The following is a 25,160-nucleotide window of genomic DNA, read 5'->3' on the forward strand; positions in this document are numbered from 1 at the left end:
CTGGTTGTAATACTAGACTGATTTGTGTTCAGAAAAATTAGGTTATGTTGACAGGTGTTTGTGCAGGTGTGTGGGAAGGAGGTCATGTGTGTGAGAGTGCAGGTGTGTTAGAGGGTGCAAGTGTGTGGGAGGAGAAGCATGAGTGTTGGAGGTGCAGGTGTGTGAAAGGAGGTGCAGGTGTGTGGGAGGATGTGCAGGTGTGTGAGAGAGAGAGTGCAAGTGTGTGGGAGGAGGAGCAGGTGTGTGGGAGGAGGAGCAAGTCTGGAAGGTGTGTTTGCACATTTGGATTCTTAGCACTACAGAAGCAGTGGAGATGTTGAGACGATGTAGTCAGGCCATCACCGTCGTTGAGGTGGTCAGTCCCTCACTCAGACCGAGGGACTGACCACCTCTAAACTACATCTTCGAGAGTGATGGACTGATTACATCTCGGCATATCCACTGCTTCTGCTGCCTCCTCTGTATGTGACTGAAGAAGCCTACTGTGTAGGCGAAACGTTTCGCAATAATTAACGGTTGCATATGTGAGCCTGGCCCATGGCCGGGCTCAGAGAGTAGATAAACCCTCGAAACTCTTCAAAGTTACATCGGCCGTCTCCCACCAAGGCAGGGTGGCCCGAAAAAGAAAAACTTTCACCATCATTCACTCCATCACTGTCTTGCCAGAGGCGCGCTTACACTACAGTTACAAAACTGCAACATTAATACTCCTGTGTCTTATCCTCGTTAAAGATTATACGTCATTATCACGTGTTCTCTATTCCTTCCTTTACTCTAAGATTGTCTGGTTCACCCTTTCTTTCAACCATTCCTTATAGGTCTGTTTTTCTCAGCTTTGCGACTAGTCTCGTTGTGAATCTTTGGATTCTTTCCAGCTTGTGGGCGTGGTCAGCTAGGTGGGCACAGTCCCCATGTTGACCTGGTTGACCAGGCTAGTACCATACGAGCCTGGCCTATGGCCGGGCTCCGGGAGTAAAAAGACTGGAAACTCATCAAAAGTATATCAGAGGTGTGTGTTGTGCTTTGTTTAGTCTGGAGTCTTAGTAATTTACATCTATATTACTGTGTCAGGAATCAGGACAAGTGCTTTCTGGGTCTTAGTCATTATGATAACCCACAGCTGGAGCTTGTGGTCATCTGACCGAGACCTTCTGCTGGCTTACCCCTCCACCCTACTTATAAAAATTATGGTATGGTTATAACTATATATTTTTACTCAGACGAGGTTCATTAAGACTGCTCACCGCCGGTCAAGCTTCTTGCAACTCTTAATAATATTTAAAGTGTTGATACACTAAGAGATATGTACATCCCAGTGTAAGGCTTCGGTCTGGAGTTTTATGACTCTGATCGCGGGTTCGAACCCCGCCCGTGGTATGGTTTATTCTAGTGTATATACAGTGAGATATACACTTCACTCTGTATAGATATACAGTACGTCACTCTGTAGAGAAATACAGCTGTGGGTGTGTAGTATACATGCTGTAAGGTCACAGTAAACAGGTGATATAATATGCAAAATAACCACTATGAAAATACTCAATTTCCACATTATGAGTTCCTTGATAATGTGAAAAAACACGAAATTGCTTGAAAATCTTCTATTTTTGACAGTGGTTACTTTTTTTTTTGAATCAATAACAACACTGCGACTAGCCGAGGATTCGAACCCATGTCGTTTTGGCCCATCTCAGGGTGAGCGAAAATCACACATCAGGCAGGCGAAAACGACATGGGTTCGAATCCTCGACTAGTCGCAGTGTTGTTATTGATATATACATATATATATCTATATATCTATATATATATATATATATATATATATATATATATTATATATATATATATATATATATATATATATATATATATATATATATATATATATATATATATATATATATATATATATATTTTCAACAAGTCGGCCGTCTCCCACCGAGGCAGGGTGACCCAAAAAAGAAAGAAAATCCCCAAAAAGAAAATACTTTCATCATCATTCAACACTTTCACCACACTCGCACATTATCACTGCTTTTGCAGAGGTGTTCAGAATACAACAGTTTAGAAGCATATACGTATAAAGATACACAACATATCCCTCCAAACTGCCAATATCCCAAACCCCTCCTTTAAAGTGCAGGCATTGTACTTCCCATTTCCAGGACTCAAGTCTGACTATATGAAAATAACCGGTTTCCCTGAATCCCTTCACTAAATATTACCCTGCTCACACTCCAACAGATCGTCAGGTCCCAAGTATCATTCGTCTCCATTCACTCCTATCTAACACGCTCATGCACGCTTGCTGGAAGTCCAAGCCCCTCGCCCACAAAACCTCCTTTACCCCCTCTTTCCAACCCTTTCGAGGACGACCCCTACCCCTCTTTCCTTCCCCTATAGATTTATATGCTTTTCATGTCATTCTACTTTGATCCATTCTCTCTAAATGACCAAACCACCTCAACAACCCCTCTTCTGCCCTCTGACTAATACTTTTATTAACTCCACACCTTCTCCTAATTTCCACACTCCGAATTTTCTGCATAATATTTACACCACACATTGCCCTTAGACAGGACATCTCCGCTGCCTCCAACCGTCTCCTCGCTGCTGCATTTACCACCCAAGCTTCACACCCATATAAGAGTGTTGGTACTACTATACTTTCATACATTCCCTTCTTTGCCTCCATAGATAACGTTTTTTGACTCCACATATACCTCAATGCACCACTCACCTTTTTTCCCTCATCAATTCTATGATTAACCTCATCCTTCATAAATCCATCCGCCGACACGTCAACTCCCAAGTATCTGAAAACATTCGCTTCTTCCATACTCCTCCTCCCCAATTTGATATCCAATTTTTCTTTATCTAAATCATTTGATACCCTCATCACCTTACTCTTTTCTATGTTCACTTTCAACTTTCTACCTTTACACACATTCTCAAACTCATCCACTAACCTTTGCAATTTTTCTTTAGAATCTCCCATAAGCACAGTATCATCAGCAAAAAGTAACACACACACACACACACACACACACACACATATATATATATATATATATATATATATATATATATATATATATGTGTGTGTGTGTGTGTGTGTGTGTGTGTGTGTGTGTGTGTGTGTGTGTGTGTGTGTGTGTGTGTGTGTGTGTGTGTGACCTTGTGAGGTAGGAAGCTGGCTTAGCACTAACGAGTGTTGCCTGCAGACTGCCCATTAGTGATCAGATAAGGTGAGGTGCCAGGTTACCTGAGGCAGTCCACCTGGCTTTCTCTCTGTCTCTTTCTCTGTCTCTCTCTCTCTCTCTCTCTCTCTCTCTCTCTCTCTCTCTCTCTCTCTCTCTCTCTCTCTCTCTCTCTCTCTCTCTTCACTAGCATCAAGGGGAGAATTACTCTTGCTGAGGTCAAAGCTGACTGCCTTGCTGTACTCTGGCACAGTAAGCATGTATGTACTCTTGCTGGTTTTCAACGTTGTTGAAAATAAACAGATCGCATATTCCTTACTTGTGTCTGTTGTTGTAAATGGAAATGTGGCTGTAAATTGGTTACAAAGATGAGATATAGACGGGGTGAAGTCGCCTGTAGCTGCGGGTGTGGGGGTCCATATCTTTGGAGAAGTTATTGTAATTATATCAGGGAAGAGTACCGAGATTTCCCCTTGAGGCTGACTGAATATTCTGCCTTCTAGGTGACAGAGACAGGATGTTCCAGAGATGGGACACAGCAACAAGGTGTCACAATTGGTAGTTGAAGACTCAGATGAATCACAGGAATGTTAGGAAGTATTTCTTCAGTCATAGAGTTGTCAGGAAGTGGAATAGTCTGGGAAGTGACGTAGTGGAGGCAGGAACCATACATAGTTTGAAGAAGATGTATGATAAAGCTCATGGAACAGAGAGAGGACCTAGTAGCGACCATTAAAAGGCGGGACCAGGAGCTGTGATGCAGCCTCTTCAAGCACAATTAGGTGAGTACACACACACACACACACACACACATGGAAGACAGCAAATGTAGTCCCAATCTTTAAAAAAGGAGACAGACATGAAGCATTAAACTACAGACCAGTGTCACTGACATGTATGCAAAATCGTGGAGAAGATTATCAGGAGAAGAGTGGTGGAACACCTAGAAAGGAACGATCTCATCAACAGCAGCCAACATGGTTTCAGGGACGGGAAATCCTGTGTCACAAACCTACTGGAGTTCTATGACATGGTGACAGCAGTAAGACAAGAGAGAGAGGGGTGGGTGGATTGCATATTCTTGGACTGCAAGAAGGCGTTTGACACAGTTCCACACAAGAGATTGGTGCAAAAACTGGAGGACCAAGCAGGGATAACAGGGAAGGCACTACAATGGATAAGGGAATACTTGCCAGGAAGACAGCAGCGAGTCATGGTACGTGGCGAGGTGTCAGAGTAGGCACCTGTGACCAGCGGGGTCCCACAGGGGTCAGTCCTAGGACCAGTGCTGTTTCTGGTATTTGTGAACAACATGACGGAAGGAATAAACTCCGAGGTGTCCCTGTTTGCAGATGACGTGAAGTTGATGAGAAGAATTCACTCGATCGAAGACCAGGCAGAACTACAAAGGGATCTGGACAATCTGCAGACCTGGTCCAGCAATTGGCTCCTGGAGTTCAATCCCACCAAGTGCAAAGTCATGAAGATTGGGGAAGGGCAAAGAAGACCGCAGACGGAGTACAGTCTAGGGGGCCAGAGACTACAAACCTCACTCAAGGAAAAAGATCTTGGGGTGAGTATAACACCAGGCACATCTCCTGAAGCGCACATCAACCAAATAACTGCTGCAGCATATGGGCGCCTAGCAAACCTCAGAACAGCATTCCGACATCTTAATAAGGAATCGTTCAGGACCCTGTACACCGTGTACGTTAGGCCCATATTGGAGTATGCGGCACCAGTTTGGAACCCACACCTAGCCAAGCACGTGAAGAAACTAGAGAAAGTGCAAAGGTTTGCAACAAGACTAGTCCCAGAGCTAAGTGGTATGTCCTACGAGGAGAGGTTAAGGGAAATCAACCTGACGACACTGGAGGACAGGAGAGATAGGGGGGACATGATAACGGCATACAAAATACTGAGAGGAATTGACAAGGTGGACAAAGACAGGATGTTCCAGAGATTGGACACAGTAACAAGGGGACACAGTTGGAAGCTGAAGACACAGATGAATCACAGGGATGTTAGGAAGTATTTCTTCAGCCACAGAGTAGTCAGTAAGTGGAATAGTTTGGGAAGCGATGTAATGGAGGCAGGATCCATACATAGCTTTAAGCAGAGGTATGATAAAGCTCACGGCTCAGGGAGAGTGACCTAGTAGCGATGAGTGAAGAGGCGGGGCCAGGAGCTCGGACTCGACCCCCGCAACCTCAACTAGGTGAGTACACACACACACACACACACACACAGTGTACATTGTTTTATTGTTTTGCAAGAGTATTACTGCAAGTGAAGTACCTCAGTGATTTCGGGTGTCAACGCCCCCGCGGTCCGGTCCCTAACCAGGATTCAGTGGATCAGGGTCCTGATCAATCAGGCTGTTACAGCTGGTCGCACGTAGTTCAGCGCGCGACCAGCTGAAGTAGTTACAGCTGTAGCAGGATAGTGCCTAGGTTGTAGGTGTGACTTCCGGTACACAGCCAAAGTTGGCACCTCTCTCTCTCTCTCTCTCTCTCTCTCTCTCTCTCTCTCTCTCTCTCTCTCTCTCTCCTGCTAGGTGAACATGAACAGCAGGTGTCTTAAGGAAACACGTCCTAATGTTTTTACCCCTACCGGGGATCAAACCCCGGACCTCAGTGTGTGAGCTGAATGAGCCACCAATCGCTTTCATAATTTCTCATATTATCAAGGATAATAAAAATGTGACAAATCACGAAATCGCTTGGAATTTCACTGTTGTTTCACTGTAGTTATTTTGCATATTGTAATATGACCTGTTTAATGTGATCTTACGTCGCAGTGTTATGTTTATGGGGAAGCACTCAACCCATAGGTGTCATACAGCACTTGAGCAATGGGAGAGGATCTTGTTTGATTCAAGGGAGGCGATGGTTTCTCTAATACCTTGGATCAAGAGGGCTTCGCCAGTATCACCCCTCAAGGAAAGTTCCTTGATGTTGGTGAGGGGCTCTTGATTTAGGGAATTGGATTTGTGCTCCAGTTCCCCGAATTAAGCCTGAATGCCTTCCACATCCCCCCCCCAGGCGCTGTATAATCCTCTGGGTTTAGCGCTTCCCCCTTGATTATAATAATAATAATAATAATAATAATTCGCCAGTATCAAGGCACCTTGACGGTTGCAGTTTATAGTGTTAAATCTTAGTTACCCATTAAATTAACTTTCATGCACATTTTCTGTCATATAGTTCATAGAAAACGACACCGGACGAACAATGGTAAACTTTTATAAGATGGTATTAGTTGCGAACTGCGAATTACCGATGTAAATTTATTCCAATTAATCAAATTTTCAAAGATAAATAATGAACAACTTATGGCATACATAACTTGTATGACCGACATAAAATGGTGAACCAGCATGACATTATTTAATTAAATCATGAATAGTAATATCGCAGTTATGGTTGTCCTGTACAAGAAAGGTATACAATACCGACAAGATGAAAACTGAGACACATGTGCATATGTGTCTCAGTTTTCGTCTTGTCGGTATTGTATACCATTATTGTACAACTTGTCAGACACTGCAACATCATGGAATCATGGTTCAGAGGACATCGACATGACCTTCTTCACGGCTTCTACAACTTACCCATCCCTTTGGGTAGGACCTACTTCCACTGGGGAATCCCGCCTACTAGTGACTATGCCCTCGTCTGCTACCTGTCCCATTCCACCTGACGTTAGTATATTAGCACCAGCTTCCTTTCCTGTGCTCCAGAATCTCCACGACTACGGTGCTCTTCACACCAACTCCAAGGCTGAGGGACTGATTACCTCATCTTTTGTATATAGCTCTACTGTCTTCTAATTATGTCCTCGAATCTGTATTGATAAAGTCACTGGATGACAAAACGTCTAAAATAAAGATACCCAGATATTGCGCGTTTGTCTCAGTTTATGATTGTTCTGTCTGTGGTATTTTAAATTAATTTTTCTTGTATGATACTGTTGTATGCAGCACTGGTCGTGTCTCATCCCTGGTCAGTATGGTGGTCACCAGTGTTGTATGATATTGTATGCAGCACTGGTCGTGTCTCATCCCTGGTCAGTATGGTGGTCACCAGTGTTGTATGATATTGTTGTATGCAGCACTGGTCGTGTCTCATCCCTGGTCAGTATGGTGGTCACCAGTGTTGTATGATATTGTATGCAGCACTGGTCGTGTCTCATCCCTGGTCAGTATGGTGGTCACCAGTGTTGTATGATATTGTTGTATGCAGCACTGGTCGTGTCTCATCCCTGGTCAGTATGGTGGTCACCAGTGTTGTATAATATTGTATGCAGCACTGGTCGTGTCTCATCCCTGGTCAGTATGGTGGTCACCAGTGTTGTATGATATTGTTGTATGCAGCACTGGTCGTGTCTCATCCCTGGTCAGTATGGTGGTCACCAGTGTTGTATGATATTGTTGTATGCAGCACTGGTCGTGTCTCATCCCTGGTCAGTATGGTGGTCACCAGTGTTGTATGATATTATTGTATGCAGCACTGGTCGTGTCTCTTCCCTGGTCAGTATGGTGGTCACCAGTGTTGTATGATATTGTATGGAACACTGTGTCTGTCCCGCACTTTGATAATATGGTATAATAATAATAGTCAGTACATGATACGACTTATACAGACCATAGATAACATCAGTGATATACTATATAGAAAATCCCTTGTTATGTTGAGCATTTCGGACCACTTAGGTTAATTTTGTTCCCAGGATGCGACTCACACCAGTTGACTAACACCCAGGTGCCTACTTACTGCTAGGTGAACAGTGACATCAGGTGTCTTAAGGAAACACACCCAGTGTTACCAGCCGTACCAGGGATCAAACCAAGGACTTTCATATGTAAGCTAAGACAGTATCCCCATATACTGCTGGTTTGCATATATAATAATATCTATAATTTTTAAAGGAATTGGATTATATTGAGAACATGTATTATTTACTATAGTTACTACTTAATATTCATCTCCCAGTTTCTGTATCGCTGCAGTAATAAGAAAACGGGATTTTATTGACCGGGAGAAGGTAAACTAATGTGATTAATATATACAAATACAAGTAATTTGTTTCTTTTTTTGCAGTATATAGGTATTGTAGTTTACCTGTAATAAAATATTGCTCAGAATTGTCCTCAGAGATTTGTTAAGGGTCACGTCAGTTCCCCTGTATTCTAATAATGTTAATTTTTCCCTATTGTCTACCTTGTCCATAGTTATTATCGTATTTGCTTTGTCTGCTTTCGTACGGTGAAGTCCAGGATCTTTCCTTAATTCATGGTATAACTTAACAAATCTTTGTGTAGCTGTGCTCAGACCTCTGCTACATAGTCCATCACTCTTGAAGACGTAGTTTTGAGGTGGTCAGTCCCTCAGCCTGGAGAAGTTTGAGGTGGTCAGTCCCTCAGCCTGGAGAAGAGTTGTGCTCCACAGTCTGGAACAATGTGAGGTTGAACCAACAGTATGGAGATATATGTCCCCATACTGTTGGGTTAACTTCATATTATGTAGGTAAAACGATTCTGAATAAAGACACCTAACCCTTGCACATGTGTCTTACTTATCAACCTGTCGGTATTGTGTACCATTTTAGTATTTACGATAATTAATATTGGTTTGTGTTGTTGACAGATTTGTCGCGGGCCAAGCGTAACCTGAGCCACAACCTTCAACGCTTCAAGTTTGAATGTATCGGTAACAGCCAGACAGATGACGAAATTGTCATCGGTGGATCACTCAGAGAGTTCGCCAAGATTATCGACATGGTGGAGGATGAGAGAGAGAGAATGGTAGGTACCACAACCCAGTAATAATACTTTTATTTACTACATGTACAAGGTATACAGCCCTAACTGACATACTATTGTATAGAAAGCCACTTGTTATGCAGAGCATTTCCCGCAAATTAGGTCACTTTTGTCCCAGGATGCGACCCACACCAGTCCACTAACTCCCAGATACCCAGTTTACTGATGGGTGAACATAGACAACCGGTGTAAAGAAACACTCCCAATGTTTCTACCCTCGCTGGGAATCGATCCCAGACCCTCGCCATGTGAAGCGAGAGCCTTAGCCACCGGGCCACGGACATCGTATTAACTGATACAAGATACATCGGTGTACTGTTATAGTGGTAGTACCTATCTGAGTGAGAGCTGGTGAGCTAGTACCAGATCATGAGTGTATATTGGGTGAGGGGGAGGAAGGAGAGTATGGAGAAGAAATAGACGTGAGAGGAAGAGAGATAGGAGTGAATAAAGGTGGGAGTGTAAGGAACATGGAAGAGATTGTGTGAGGGATAGATGGGGGGATGGAGAGGAAATTGAGAGAGTGTGACAAGGAGGGAAGTGCATGTAGATTGTTTTTTTTATAAGTTAGCAAAATTAGGTACATCTATGCTGAGGTGCTTCACTATAGTTGCCGAGTGTAAACGAAAGGCAGCCATGTTTCCCTGTCTGCCTGAGTTGACAGACATTGAATGGCAGTCAGGTCAAGCTTAAAGACCAGACGTCTGGAAACCCATTATTCTCGTGTGTGTGTGTGTGTGTGTGTGTGTGTGTGTGTGTGTACTCACCAAGTTGTGGTTGCAGGGGTCGATTCATAGCTCCTGGCCCCCCGCCTCTTCACTGGCCGCTACTAGGTCACTCTCCCTGAACCGTGAGCCTTATCATACCTCTACTTAAAGCTATGTATGTGTGTGTGTGTACTCACCTAATTGTACTCACCTAATTGTGGTTGCAGGGGTCGAAACTCAGCTCCTGGCCCCGCCTCTTCACTGATCGCTACTAGGTCCTCTCCCTCTCTGCTTCCTGTATGTGTGTGTGTGTGTGTGTGTGTGTATAATTTTAGTTTAGTAATAAGTGGGACAGAGTGTAATTATTTTTGTATATATTATAATATATGATCTTATTGTTTGTAAAGCTGAGTATATGTTTTGTGTGTCAGCTGGAGCGGTCCTATGAGCAGATCATACAACCGCTGGAGAGTTTCCGTAAGGAGGCCATAGGTGGCGCTAAGGAAGGCAGGAAGAAGTTTGAGAAGCAGACGCAGAAGTTTTGTCAGTCTCAGGAGCGCTACCTTAACCTCTCTACTAAGAAGGACGGCCAGGTTCTGCAGGAGGTCAGTCATATTGTATTGTAGTTCTTATAATGTTGCTATTATTACGACCATGATAGTACGACCAGGTGCTGTTATTACGAGCATCACAGTACAACCAGGTGCTGTTATTACGACCATGATAGTACGACCAGGTTCTGCAGGAGGTCAGTCATATTGCAGTTGTTATAATGTTGCTGTTATTACGACCATGATAGTACGACCAGGTGCTGTTATTACGACCATGATAGTACGACCAGGTTCTGCAGGAGGTCAGTCATATTGCAGTTGTTATAATGTTGCTGTTATTACGACCATGATAGTACGACCAGGTGCTGTTATTACGACCATGATAGTACGACCAGGTTCTGCAGGAGGTCAGTCATATTGTAGTTGTTATAATGTTGCTGTTATTACGACCATGATAGTACGACCAGGTGCTGTTATTACGACCATGATAGTACGACCAGGTTCTGTTATTACGAGCATCACAGTACGACCAGGTGCTGTTATTACGACCATGATAGTACGACCAGGTGCTGTTATTACGAGCATCACAGTACGACCAGGTGCTGTTATTACGAGCATCACAGTACAACCAGGTTCTGTTATTACGACCATCACAGTACAACCAGGTGCTGTTATTACGACCATCACAGTACAACCAGGTGTTGTTATTACGAGCATCACAGTACAACCAGGTTCTGTTATTACGACCATCACAGTACAACCAGGTGCTGTTATTACGACCATCACAGTACAACCAGGTGCTGTTATTACGAGCATCACAGTACAACCAGGTGTTGTTATTACGAGCATCACAGTACGACCAGGTGCTGTTATTACGAGCATCACAGTACGACCAGGTGTTGTTATTACGACCATCACAGTACAACCAGGTTCTGTTATTACGACCATCACAGTACAACCAGGTGCTGTTATTACGACCATCACAGTACAACCAGGTGCTGTTATTACGAGCATCACAGTACAACCAGGTGCTGTTATTACGACCATCACAGTACGACCAGGTGCTGTTTTTACGACCATCACATTACAACCAGGTGCTGTTATGACGACCATCACAGTACAACCAAGTGCTGTTATTACGACCATCACAGTACAACCAGGTGCTTTTATTACGACCATCACAGTACGACCAGGTGCTTTTATTACGACCATCACAGTACAACCAGGTGCTGTTATTACGACCATCACAGTACAACCAGGTGCTGTTATTACGACCATCACAGTACGACCAGGTGCTGTTATTACGAGCATCACAGTACAACCAGGTGCTGTTATTACGACCATGATAGTACGACCAGGTGCTGTTATTACGAGCATCACAGTACAACCAGGTGCTGTTATTACGACCATCACAGTACGACCAGGTGCTGTTATTACGACCATCACAGTACAACCAGGTGCTGTTATTACGACCATCACAGTACAACCAGGTGCTGTTATTACGACCATCACAGTACAACCAGGTGTTGTTATTACGACCACAGTACAACCAGGTGCTGTTATTACGACCATCACAGTACAACCAGGTGCTGTTATTACGACCATCACAGTACAACCAGGTGCTGTTATTACGACCATCACAGTACAACCAGGTGCTGTTATTACGATCATCACAGTACAACTAGGTGCTGTTATTACGACCATCACAGTACAACCTGGTGCTGTTATTACGACCATCACAGTACAACCAGGTGCTGTTATTACGGCCATCACAGTACAACCAGGTGCTGTTATTACGACCATCACAGTACAACCAGGTGCTGTTATTACGACCATCACAGTACAACCAGGTGCTGTTATTACGACCATCACAGTACAACCAGGTGCTGTTATTACGACCATCACAGTACAACCAGGTGCTGTTATTACGACCATCACAGTACAACCAGGTTCTGTTATTACGACCATCACAGTACAACCAGGTGCTGTTATTACGACCATCACGGTACAACCAGGTGCTGTTATTACGAGCATCACAGTACAACCAGGTGCTGTTATTACGACCATCACAGTACAACCAGGTACTGTTATTACGACCATCACATTACAACCAGGTGCTGTTATTACGACCATCACAGGACAACCAGGTGCTGTTATTACGACCATAACAGTACAACCAGGTGCTGTTATTACGACCATCACAGTACAACCAGGTGCTGTTATTACGAGCATCACAGTACAACCAGGCACTGTTATTACGACCATCACAGTACAACCAGGTGTTGTTATTACGACCATCACAGTACAACCAGGTACTGTTATTACGACCATCACATTACAACCAGGTGCTGTTATTACGACCATCACAGTACAACCAGGTGCTGTTATTACGAGCATCACAGTACGACCAGGTGCTGTTATTACGAGCATCACAGTACGACCAGGTGCTGTTATTACGACCATCACAGTACAACCAGGTGTTGTTATTACGACCATCACAGTACAACCAGGTGCTGTTATTACGAGCATCACAGTACGACCAGGTGCTGTTATTACGAGCATCACAGTACAACCAGGTGCTGTTATTACGAGCATCACAGTACAACCAGGTGCTGTTATTACGACCATCACATTACAACCAGGTACTGTTATTACGAGCATCACAGTACGACCAGGTGCTGTTATTACGAGCATCACAGTACAACCAGGTTCTGTTATTACGACCATCACAGTACAACCAGGTGCTGTTATTACGAGCATCACAGTACAACCAGGTGCTGTTATTACGACCATCACAGTACAACCAGGTGCTGTTATTACGACCATCACATTACAACCAGGTGCTGTTATTACGACCATCACAGTACGACCAGGTGCTGTTATTACGAGCATCACAGTACGACCAGGTGCTGTTATTACGACCATCACAGTACAACCAGGCGCTGTTATTACGACCATCACAGTACAACCAGGTGTTGTTATTACGACCATCACAGTACAACCAGGTACTGTTATTACGACCATCACATTACAACCAGGTGCTGTCATTACGACCATCACAGTACAACCAGGTGCTGTTATTACGAGCATCACAGTACGACCAGGTGCTGTTATTACGAGCATCACAGTACAACCAGGTGCTGTTATTACGACCATCACAGTACAACCAGGTGTTGTTATTACGACCATCACAGTACAACCAGGTGCTGTTATTACGAGCATCACAGTACAACCAGGTGCTGTTATTACGACCATCACAGTACAACCAGGTGTTGTTATTACGACCATCACAGTACAACCAGGTGCTGTTATTACGACCATAACAGTACAACCAGGTGCTGTTATTACGACCATCACAGTACAACCAGGTGCTGTTATTACGAGCATCACAGTACGACCAGGTGCTGTTATTACGAGCATCACAGTACAACCAGGTGCTGTTATTACGACCATCACAGTACAACCAGGTGCTGTTATTACGACCATAACAGTACAACCAGGTGCTGTTATTACGAGCATCACAGTACGACCAGGTGCTGTTATTACGACCATCACAGTACGACCAGGTGCTGTTATTACGACCATCACAGTACAACCAGGTGCTGTTATTACGACCATCACAGTACAACCAGGTGCTGTTATTACGAGCATCACAGTACAACCAGGTGCTGTTATTACGACCATCACAGTACGACCAGGTGCTGTTATTACGACCATCACAGTACAACCAGGTGCTGTTATTACGACCATCACAGTACAGCCAGGTGCTGTTATTACGACCATCAGAGTACGACCAGGTGCTGGCAGTGCTGCTTTAGCAATACTTGTGTGTAAATTCATCAAATATTTTATAACTGAGGCAGAATTACCAACAAAATATTGTGTTAATGGAGACAGATGCAGCTAATGGGAGATTTTCTTGTGGCAACGTTTCGCTCTCTGGGCCCCTCAAGGAAGGTTCCTTGATGTTGGTGAGGGGCTCTTGATTTAGGGAATTGGATCTGTGCTCCAGTTCCCCGAATTAAGCCTGAATGCCTTCCACATCCCCCCCCCCAGGCGCTGTATAATCCTCCGGGTTTAGCGCTTCCCTCTTGATTATAATAATAATAATTCACTCTCTGGGAGCTTTGTCAAGTCCTCTTCATCCTCTTTATTTCGTCTTCCATCTTCAGTGATTGTTCAGCAGTCTTTAATCCTGACTCGCCGCGAGTTCAATCCCCACCCTTGGTTTGGTTTGTTTGCACATCTTATCATTACGATTTCCTAAATTCTGACTTTAGTTTATTCTCTTATATAATTTTTTTAGGTTGTCTCTTAACTTGTGGTAGTTAAAGTACTGTCATTCCTAGTTATTTAGCAGCAACAGCCTGGTTGACCTGGCAAGTACCAGGCGAGCCTGGCCTATGCCCGGGCTCCGAGAGTAGTGAAACTCTCGAAACTTCTCAAAGGTATATCAAAGGTATAACCTCTCCACCAATCCACAGGTATATGTCAGCTATATGACAAGTATATCACAGCTATATCACAGGTGTGTCGTAAATCAGGTTAATTTCCTAAATACAGTTTTGACACATGTCTGGATTTTTGTTTTGTTAGGTTAAAATGTTGTCTGTTAATAAAAACTAACAAAATATAATATGTTAGGTAAGACACATATGCAACAGTTAGGTATCTTTATTATGAAACCTAAAGATACCTAACTGTTGCATATGTGTCTTACCTAACAACCTGTCGGTATTTTATACCATTTTAATGTTCAAAATATAATATACCATTAACGGTAATAATACAGTCAGCTGTATAGTACAGTCACATAATGACTGTTTTAGAAGTTGTAACAGAAAACAGTCATCCAGTTAGCTGGCTGTACACTACACAGTCACATAATTACTGTGTTACTGTTGTGTCACAGTCACACAACCGACAAGGCCACAGTAACATACTGACTTTGATCAAGAGGATGGACTGTGTTCGTCTGTTTACTCTCTTGTTTAGTTCTCTTATTTACCTCTATCACTTGCGCTATATATATCAGTTATATTGTGTTGTGATGTCACAACAGAATATTGTGTTGTGATGTCACTAGTGCTGTCAGACGTAGCAATGGCACCACTGTTGTCAGAAGTTGTTGATTGTGTTGTGGACCATTGCGAGAATTGTCTTGCTCACGGCTGGTGGTGTCAGGTTGCCTCAGTCGTCCTCCTAGATTCACTAGTTGGTGTTAGTTAGGGGACCCTTCTTGGTGTTAGTCTTCATTGATGGGGCTGCCACCACTCACATTTCACTGTCAGCACTCACACTCCACTGTCAGCACTTATACTCCACTGCTAGCACTCACACTCCACTGTTAGCACTCATACTTCACTGCCAGGACTCATACTTCACTGTCAGCACTTATACTCCACTGCTAGCACTCACACTCCACTGCTAGCACGCACACTTTACTGCCAGCACTCATACTTCACTGTCAGCACTTATACTCCACTGCTAACACTCACACTCCACTGCCAGCACTCACACTTCACATATTTGTTGTTGGTTACTCACTCCTGCCTTCATACACTCATCCTACCTTCTTACACCAGGGCAACATCGTGGTTGACCAGGCAAGCACTTGACGAGCCTGGCCCATGGACGGGCTCCGGGAGTAGAAAGACTCTCGCAACTCGTCAAAGGTATATCATAGGTGGATACCTTCATAAACTCATTCTTCACATTCTTTTCTCCTGCTGACCTTTGAGATGGGTGCCTGCAGACTGTCTGCGGTCTGGGCTGCCTGCTGATGTCTGTGATCTGAGCTGCCTGCTAACATCTATAGAATGGGTAGCCTGGAGATGTCTTTGATATGGTTTCTTGCTGTTAGTTTGTGGGATGGATTGCTTGCTGATGTCTCAGGTCACTCCATGTTAATTAAGCCAGGGACAGTGTGTGAGGTCAGGGTAAGGTGTGAAGTCAGTGGTACATTATTACGCCAGAGCTGCAGTGTCTGACATTCTGCGGTTATCCTGGATAATTTACATAATGTATGATAATTGTATATATGTATACTTGTCCCTAAGTAAACTTACATACGTCGTTACATTATGATGTGAAAGATACATCCAGATGTCCTATTTACGTCGTGACATCACTGGTTATTGACGTCCTGACACACCCAGAATGGGTCATGTTTCCCGTTTAGTTGATGATGTTACCCTCCTTGTCCTTGCTCAGGCTTTTAACACATGACATCACCCATCTGGCGCCATAATAAAGAAATTAAGAAGTCTCGTGATGACTAGTTTCAAGTTTCGTATAGTTTGGGGTACATACTTTAGTGTCTGGTTTTCTGTGAATGTTGGTGAGGTGTCGGGAAGAAAACGGGAACTCTAGTTTTTTCGTTCTTCAAGATATGTACAGACTTGGCGAAATAAGATTTTATTTATGTTTTTAACCCAGAGGGTTAGCCACCCAGGATAACCTGGGGTAGGGAGGGTTAGCCACCCAGGATAACCTGGGGTAGGGAGGGTTAACCACCCAGGATAACCCAAGAAAGTCAGTGCGTCATCGAGGACTGTCTTATTTCCATTTTGGTCTTTCAATCTTGTCCCCCCAGGATGCTACCCACACCAGTCCACTAACACCTACCGCTAGTTGAACAGGGGCAAGGTGACTAACACCCAGGTACCTACTTACTGCTAGGTGAACAGAGGCAAGGTGACTAACACCCAAGTACAGTTGTGGAAAAAAGTTCCTAGACACTCTCCTGGGCAGAAGTAATATCTGGCAACTCAGACGTAGTAAACAGAAGATTAAGGACAATTTTCATGAATGAATTATCGCAGCTTGTAACGACGCTGGTGATTGGTTGACAAAATTGACGGTACTTTGTGTGTATTTATGTAAAAGATTTATGAATGAAAATGTGCATTAATTACCGTTTGGATATAATATCCAATATTATAAAACCATAAATGACTGACATTGTTAAATGTTGATGATATTGTTAAATGTTGATGATATTGTTAAATGTTGATGATATTGTTAAATGTTGATGATATTGTTAAATGTTGATGATATTGTTAAATGTTGATGATATTGTTAAATGTTGATGATATTGTTAAATGTTGATGATATTGTTAAATGTTGATGATATTGTTAAATGTTGATGATATTGTTAAATGTTGATGATATTGTTAAATGTTGATGATATTGTTAAATGTTGATGATATTGTTAAATGTTGATGATATTGTTAAATGTTGATGATATTGTTAAATGTTGATGATATTGTTAAATGTTGATGATATTGTTAAATGTTGATGATATTGTTAAATGTTGATGATATTGTTAAATGTTGATGATATTGTTAAATGTTGATGATATTGTTAAATGTTGATGATATTGTTAAATGTTGATGATATTGTTAAATGTTAGGTTAGGTTAGGTTAGGTTAGGTCAGGTCAGGTTAGGTTAGGTTAGGTTAGGTTAGGTTAGGTTAGGTTAGGTTAGGTTAGGTCAGGTTAGGTTAGGTTAGGTTAGGTTAGGTTAGGTTAGGTCAGGTCAGGTTAGGTTAGGTTAGGTTAGGTTAGGTTAGGTTAGGTTAGGTTAGGTTAGGTTAGGTCAGGTCAGGTTAGGTTAGGTTAGGTTAGGTTAGGTTAGGTCAGGTTAGGTTAGGTTAGGTTAGGTTAGGTTAGGTTAGGTTAGGTTAGGTCAGGTCAGGTTAGGTTAGGTTAGGTTAGGTTAGGTTAGGTTAGGTTAGGTTAGGTCAGGTCAGGTTAGATTAGGTTAGGTAAAGTTAGGTTAGGTTAGGTTAGGTTAGGTCAGGTCAGGTTAGATTAGGTTAGGTAAAGTTAGGTTAGGTTAGGTTAGGTTAGGTCAGGTCAGGTTAGATTAGGTTAGGTAAAGTTAGGTTAGGTTAGGTTAGGTTAGGTCAGGTCAGGTTAGATTAGGTTAGGTAAAGTTAGGTTAGGTTAGGTTAGGTTAGGTTAGATTAGGTTAGGTAAGGTTAGGTTAGGTTAGGTTAGGTTAGGTCAGGTTAGATTAGGTTAGGTAAGGTTAGGTTAGATTAGGTTAGGTAAGGTTAGGTTAGATTAGGTTAGGTTAGGTTAGGTTAGATTAGGTTAGGTAAAGTTAGGTTAGGTTAGGTTAGGTTAGGTCAGGTTAGATTAGGTTAGGTAAGGTTAGGTTAGATTAGGTTAGGTTAGGTTAGGTTAGATTAGGTTAGGTAAAGTTAGGTTAGGTTAGGTTAGGTTAGATTAGGTTAGGTAAGGTTAGGTTAGGTTAGATTAGGTTAGGTAAGGTTAGGTTAGGTTAGATTAGGTTAGGTAAAGTTAGGTTAGGTTAGGTTAGGTTAGGTCAGGTTAGATTAGGTTAGGTAAGGTTAGGTTAGATTAGGTTAGGTTAGGTTAGGTTAGATTAGGTTAGGTAAAGTTAGGTTAGGTTAGGTTAGGTTAGGTCAGGTTAGATTAGGTTAGGTAAGGTTAGGTTAGATTAGGTTAGGTTAGGTTAGGTTAGATTAGGTTAGGTAAAGTTAGGTTAGGTTAGGTTAGGTTAGGTTAGGTCAGGTTAGATTAGATTAGGTAAGGTTAGGTTAGGTTAGGTTAGGTTAGGTTAGATTAGGTTAGGTAAGGTTAGGTTAGGTTAGGTTAGGTCAGGTTAGATTAGGTTAGGTAAGGTTAGGTTAGGTCAGGTTAGATTAGGTTAGGTCAGGTTAGATTAGGTTAAGTAAGGTTAGGTTAGATTAGGTTAGGTTAGATTAGGTTAGGTAAGGTTAGGTTAGGTTAGGTTAGGTTAGGTCAGGTTAGATTAGGTTAGGTAAGGTTAGGTTAGGTTAGGTTAGGTTAGGTCAGGTTAGATTAGGTTAGGTAAGGTTAGGTTAGGTTAGGTTAGGTTAGGTTAGGTTAGGTCAGGTTAGATTAGGTTAGGTAAGGTTAGGTTAGATTAGGTTAGGTTAGATTAGGTAAGGTTAGGTTAGGTTAGGTTAGGTTAGGTCAGGTTAGATTAGGTTAAGTAAGGTTAGGTTAGATTAGGTTAGGTTAGGTTAGGTTAGGTAAGGTTAGGTTAGGTTAGGTCAGGTTAGATTAGGTTAGGTAAGGTTAGGTTAGGTTAGGTTAGGTCAGGTTAGATTAGGTTAGGTAAGGTTAGGTTAGGTTAGGTTAGGTTAGGTCAGGTTAGATTAGGTTAGGTAAGGTTAGGTTAGATTAGGTTAGGTTAGATTAGGTTAGGTAAGGTTAGGTTAGGTTAGGTTAGGTCAGGTTAGATTAGGTTAGGTAAGGTTAGGTTAGATTAGGTTAGGTTAGGTTAGGTTAGATTAGGTTAGGTAAGGTTAGGTTAGGTTAGGTTAGGTTAGGTCAGGTTAGATTAGGTTAGGTAAGGTTAGGTTAGATTAGGTTAGGTTAGGTTAGGTTAGATTAGGTTAGGTAAGGTTAGGTTAGGTTAGGTTAGGTCAGGTCAGGTTAGATTAGGTTAGGTAAGGTTTGTCAGGAAACAGGACAAGTGTTTCCTGATGCAGGTCTTAGTTATATGGTGACCCACAGCTGGAGCTTTTGGTTATCTGACCGAGACCTTCCACTGGCTTACCCCTCCACCGCTTTAAAAATATGTTTATGATCCCCGGTGCACTCGTCGACTAGTAATATTAACATGTTATAATACTTGGTACAGAATATTCCATCATGTCTTCGCTCTTAAGCAACTCTCTAAGGACAAACTCTCTGGGTTAACTTGTTTTCTTGCTAGTTTGAGCACCTTGTTTAAACTTAGTTATGATTGTGTGTGTGTACTCATGTATATGTCGTTGCAGGGGTCGAGTCACAGTCCCTGGCCTCGCCTCTTTGCTGGTCGGTACTAGGTCCACACTCTCCCTCGTCTGTGTGTGTTTGTATACTCATCTAAATGTGGTTGCAGGGGTCGATTCATAGCTCCTGACCCTGTCACTTTGCTGGTTGCTACTAGGTCCACTCTCTCCCTGCTCCATGAGCTTTATCATACCTCTTCTTAAAGCTGTGTATGGATCCTACCTCCACTAAATCACTCTCCAGATTGTTACATTTCCTGACAACTCTGTGACTGAAGAAATACTTCCTAACATCCCTGTGACTCATTTGAGTTTTCAGCTTCCAGTTGTAGCTCCTTGTTGCTGTGTCCCCCTTGTTGCTGTGTCCCCCGTTGTTGCTGTGTCCCCTTGTTGCTGTGTACCCTTGTTGCTGTGTCCCCCCCTTGTTGCTGTGTCTCCCCTTGTTGCTGTGTCCCCCCCTTGTTGCTGTGTCCCCCCTTGTTGCTGTGTCCCCTTGCTGTGTCCCCCCTTGTGTCCCCCCCCTTGTTGCTGTGTCCCCTTGTTGCTGTGTCACCTTGTTGCTGTCTCCCCTTATTGCTGTGACCCCTTGTTGCTGTGTCCCCTTGTTGCCGTGTCACCTTGGTGCTGTGTCCTCCTGTTGCTGTGTCCCCTTGTTGCTGTGTCACCTTGTTGATATGTTCCCCTGTTGCTGTCTCCCCTTGTTGCTGTGTCACCTTGTTGCTGTGTCCCCTTGTTGGTATGTCCCCTTGTTGCTGTCTCCCCTTGTTGCTGTGACCCCTTGTTGGTATGTTCCCTTGTTGCTGTCTCCCCTTGTTGCTGTGGCCCCTTGTTGCTGTGTCCCCTTGTTGCTGTGTCACCTTGGTGCTGTGTCCTCCTGTTGCTGTGTTCCCTTGTTGCTGTGTCCCCTTGTTGATATGTCCCCCGGTTGCTGTCTCCCCTTGTTGCTGTGACCCCTTGTTGGTGTCTCCCCTTGTTGCTGTGTCCCCTTGTTGATGTCTCCCCTTTTTGCTGTGTCACCTTGTTGGCGTCTCCCGTTGTTGCTGTGTCCCCTTGTTGTTGTCTCCCCTTGTTGCTGTGTCCCCTTGTTACTGTGTCCCCTTGATGCTGTGTCCCCTTGTTGATATGTCCCCCTGTTGCTGTCTCCCCTTGTTGCTGTGTCCCCCTGTTGCTGTCTCCCCTTGTTGCTGTGTCCCCCTGTTGCTGTCTCCCCTTGTTGCTGTGTCCCACCTCTGGAACATCCTGTCCTGTCCCTATCCATCTTGTCAGTTCCTCTCGGTATTTTGTATGTCGTTATCATGTTACCCCCCATCCCTCCTCTGTGTGTGTGTGTGTGTGTGTGTGTGTGTGTACTCACCTAGTTGAGGTTGCGGGGGTCGAGTCCGAGCTCCTGGCCCCTCCTCTTCACTGATCGCTACTAGGTCACTCTCCCTGAGCCGTGAGCTTTATCATACCTCTGCTTAAAGCTATGTATGGATCCTGCCTCCACTACATCGCTTCCCAAACTATTCCACTTACTGACTACTCTGTGACTGAAGAAATACTTCCTAACATCCCTGTGATTCATCTGCGTCTTCAACTTCCAACTGTGTCCCCTTGTTACTGTGTCCAATCTCTGGAACATCCTGTCTTTGTCCACCTTGTCAATTCCTCTCAGTATTTTGTATGTCGTTATCATGTCCCCCCTGTGTGTGTGTGTGTGTGTGTGTGCGCGTCTTCCGGTGGCTGGAGTGGTTCTCTTTATGTTCTTTTTTGTGTATGACGGTTTTGTCTGTTTCAGTCCACCAAAAACTTTTTTTTTCTCTCTCCCCTCGTTGAGGGTGAACTATTGTCCCTCGGCACCTCCACCTCCCCTCCACCTCCCCACCACACATGTCCCCTCCACCTCCCCACCACACATATCCCCCACCACACATGTCCCACCACCTCCCCACCACACATGTCCCCACCACCTCCCCACCACACATGTCCCCACCACCTCCCCACCACACATGTCCCTCCACCTCCCCACCACACATGCCCCCACCACCTCCCCACCACACATGTCCCACCACCTCCCCACCACACATGTCCCCACCACCTCCCCACCACACATGTCCCCACCACCTCCCCACCACACATGTCCCTCCACCTCCCCACCACACATGTCCCCCACCACACATGTCCACCACCACCTCCCGACCACATGTCCCCCACCACCTCCCCACCACACACGTCCCCCACCACACGTCCCCCACCATACATGTCCCCACCACCTCCCCACCACACATGTCCCCCATCACCTCCCCACCACACAAGTCCCCCACCACCTCCCCACCACACACGTCCCCCACCACCTCCCCACCACACACGTCCCCCAGCACCTCCCCACCACACACGTCCCCCACCACCTCCCCACCACACATGTCCCCACCACCTCCCCACAACACGTCCCCCACCACCTCCCCACCACACATGTCCCCCACCACCTCCCCACCACACATGTCCCCCATCACCTCCCCACCACACACGTCCCCCACCACCTCCCCACCACACACGTCCCCCACCACCTCCCCACCACACACGTCCCCCAGCACCTCCCCACCACACACGTCCCCCACCACCTCCCCACCACACATGTCCCCACCACCTCCCCACAACACGTCCCCCACCACCTCCCCACCACACATGTCCACCACCACCTCCCCACCACACATGTCCCCCACCACACATGTCCACCACCACCTCCCGACCACATGTCCCCCACCACCTCCATACCACACATGTCCCCCACCACACATGTCCCCCACCACCTCCCCACCACATGTCCCCCACCACACACGTCCCCCACCACCTCCCCACCACACACGTCCCCCACCACCTCCCCACCACAAACGTCCCCCACCACCTCCCCACCACACATGTCCCCCACCGCCTTCCCACCACACGTCCCCCACCACCTCCCCACCACACATGTCCCCCACCACCTCCACACCACACATGTCCCCCACCACCTTCCCAGTACACGTCCCCCACCACCTCCCCACCACACGTCCCCCACCACCTCCCCATCACACATGTCCCCCACCACCTCCCCACCACACGTCCCCCACCACCTCCCCACCACACATGTCCCTACCACCTCCCCACCACACATGTCCCCCACCACCTCCCCACCACACGTCCCCCACCACCTCCCCACCACACACGTCCACCACCTCCCCACCGCACACGTCCCCCACCACACGTCCCCCACCACCTCCCCACCACACGTCCCCCACCACCTCCCCACCACACACGTCCCCCACCACCTCCCCACCGCACACGTCCCCCACCACCTCCCCACCACACGTCCCCCACCACCACCCCACCACACGTCCCCCACCACCTCCCCACCACACGTCCCCCACCTCCCCACCACCACACGTCCCCCACCACCTCCCCACCACCACACGTCCCCCACCACCTCCCCACCACACGTCACCCACCACCTCCCCACCACACGTCCCCCACCACCTCCCCACCACACGTCCCCCACCACCTCCCCACCACACACGTCCCCCACCACCTCCCCACCGCACACGTCCCCCACCACACGTCCCCCACCACACGTCCCCCACCACCTCCCCACCGCACACGTCCCACACCACCTCCCCACCACACGTCCCCCACCACCTCCCCACCACACACGTCCCCCACCACCTCCCCACCGCACACGTCCCCCACCACCACCCCACCACACGTCCCCCACCACCTCCCCACCGCACACGTCCCCCACCACCTCCCCACCACACGTCCCCCACCACCTCCCCACCACACACGTCCCCCACCACCTCCCCACCGCACACGTCCCCCACCACCTCCCCACCACACGTCCCCCACCACCTCCCCACCACACGTCCCCCACCACCTCCCCACCACACACGTCCCCCACCACCTCCCCACCGCACACGTCCCCCACCACACGTCCCCCACCACCTCCCCACCACACGTCCCCCACCACCTCCCCACCACACCCCCCCCACCAACCCCCCACCACACACGTCCCCCACCACCTCCCCCCCACACACGTCCCCCACCACCTCCCCACCACACGTCCCTCACCACCTCCCCACCACACGTCCCCCACCACCTCCCCACCACACGTCCCCCACCACCTCCCCACCACACGTCCCCCACCACCTCCCCTCCACACGTCCCCCACCACCTCCCCATCACACTCGTCCCCCACCACCTCCCCATCACACGTCCCCCACCACCACCCCCCCACACGTTCCCCACCACCTCCCCACCACACACGTCCCCCACCACCTCCCCACCGCACACGTCCCCCACCACCTCCCCACCACACGTCCCCCACCACCTCCCCACCACACGTCCCCCACCACACGTCCCCCACCACCTCCCCACCACACGTCCCCCACCTCCCCACCACCACACGTCCCCCACCACCTCCCCACCACCACACGTCCCCCACCACCTCCCCACCACACGTCACCCACCACCTCCCCACCACACGTCCCCCACCACCTCCCCACCACACGTCCCCCACCACCTCCCCACCACACACGTCCCCCACCACCTCCCCACCGCACACGTCCCCCACCACCTCCCCACCACACGTCCCCCACCACATCCCCCCCGCACACGTCCCCCACCACCTCCCCACCGCACACGTCCCCCACCACACGTCCCCCACCACCTCCCCACCACACGTCCCCCACCACCTCCCCACCACACACGTCCCCCACCACCTCCCCACCGCACACGTCCCCCACCACCTCCCCACCACACGTCCCCCACCACCTCCCCACCACACGTCCCCCACCACCTCCCCACCACACACGTCCCCCACCACCTCCCCACCGCACACGTCCCCCACCACACGTCCCCCACCACCTCCCCACCACACGTCCCCCACCACCTCCCCACCACACGTCCCCCACCAACTCCCCACCACACACGTCCCCCACCACCTCCCCACCACACACGTCCCCCACCACCTCCCCACCACACGTCCCTCACCACCTCCCCACCACACGTCCCCCACCACCTCCCCACCACACGTCCCCCACCACCTCCCCTCCACACGTCCCCCACCACCTCCCCACCACACGTCCCCCACC

General features: G+C 46.8%; 1 protein-coding gene across 20 annotated transcripts in view; it reads left to right on the plus strand.

Annotated features, from left to right (window-relative positions):
* Graf (GTPase regulator associated with FAK) overlaps nucleotides 1-25,160 on the plus strand; it is a 550,104-nt gene that overhangs the window by 323,486 nt on the left and 201,458 nt on the right. For all 20 annotated transcript variants that reach the window (XR_011394106.1, XR_011394105.1, XM_070100893.1 and 17 more), the window contains exons 2-3: nucleotides 8,849-9,006; nucleotides 10,163-10,336. Coding sequence is in view for 18 of the 20 variants with exons in the window: in XM_070100893.1 (XP_069956994.1) it covers nucleotides 8,849-9,006; nucleotides 10,163-10,336 (332 nt within the window). In the remaining 2 variants the exon portion in view is untranslated. The remainder of the gene's footprint in view (nucleotides 1-8,848; nucleotides 9,007-10,162; nucleotides 10,337-25,160) is intronic.

Source organism: Cherax quadricarinatus, chromosome 75 (assembly GCF_038502225.1).
Source record: "Cherax quadricarinatus isolate ZL_2023a chromosome 75, ASM3850222v1, whole genome shotgun sequence".
Classification (NCBI taxonomy): Eukaryota; Metazoa; Arthropoda; class Malacostraca; order Decapoda; family Parastacidae; genus Cherax; species Cherax quadricarinatus.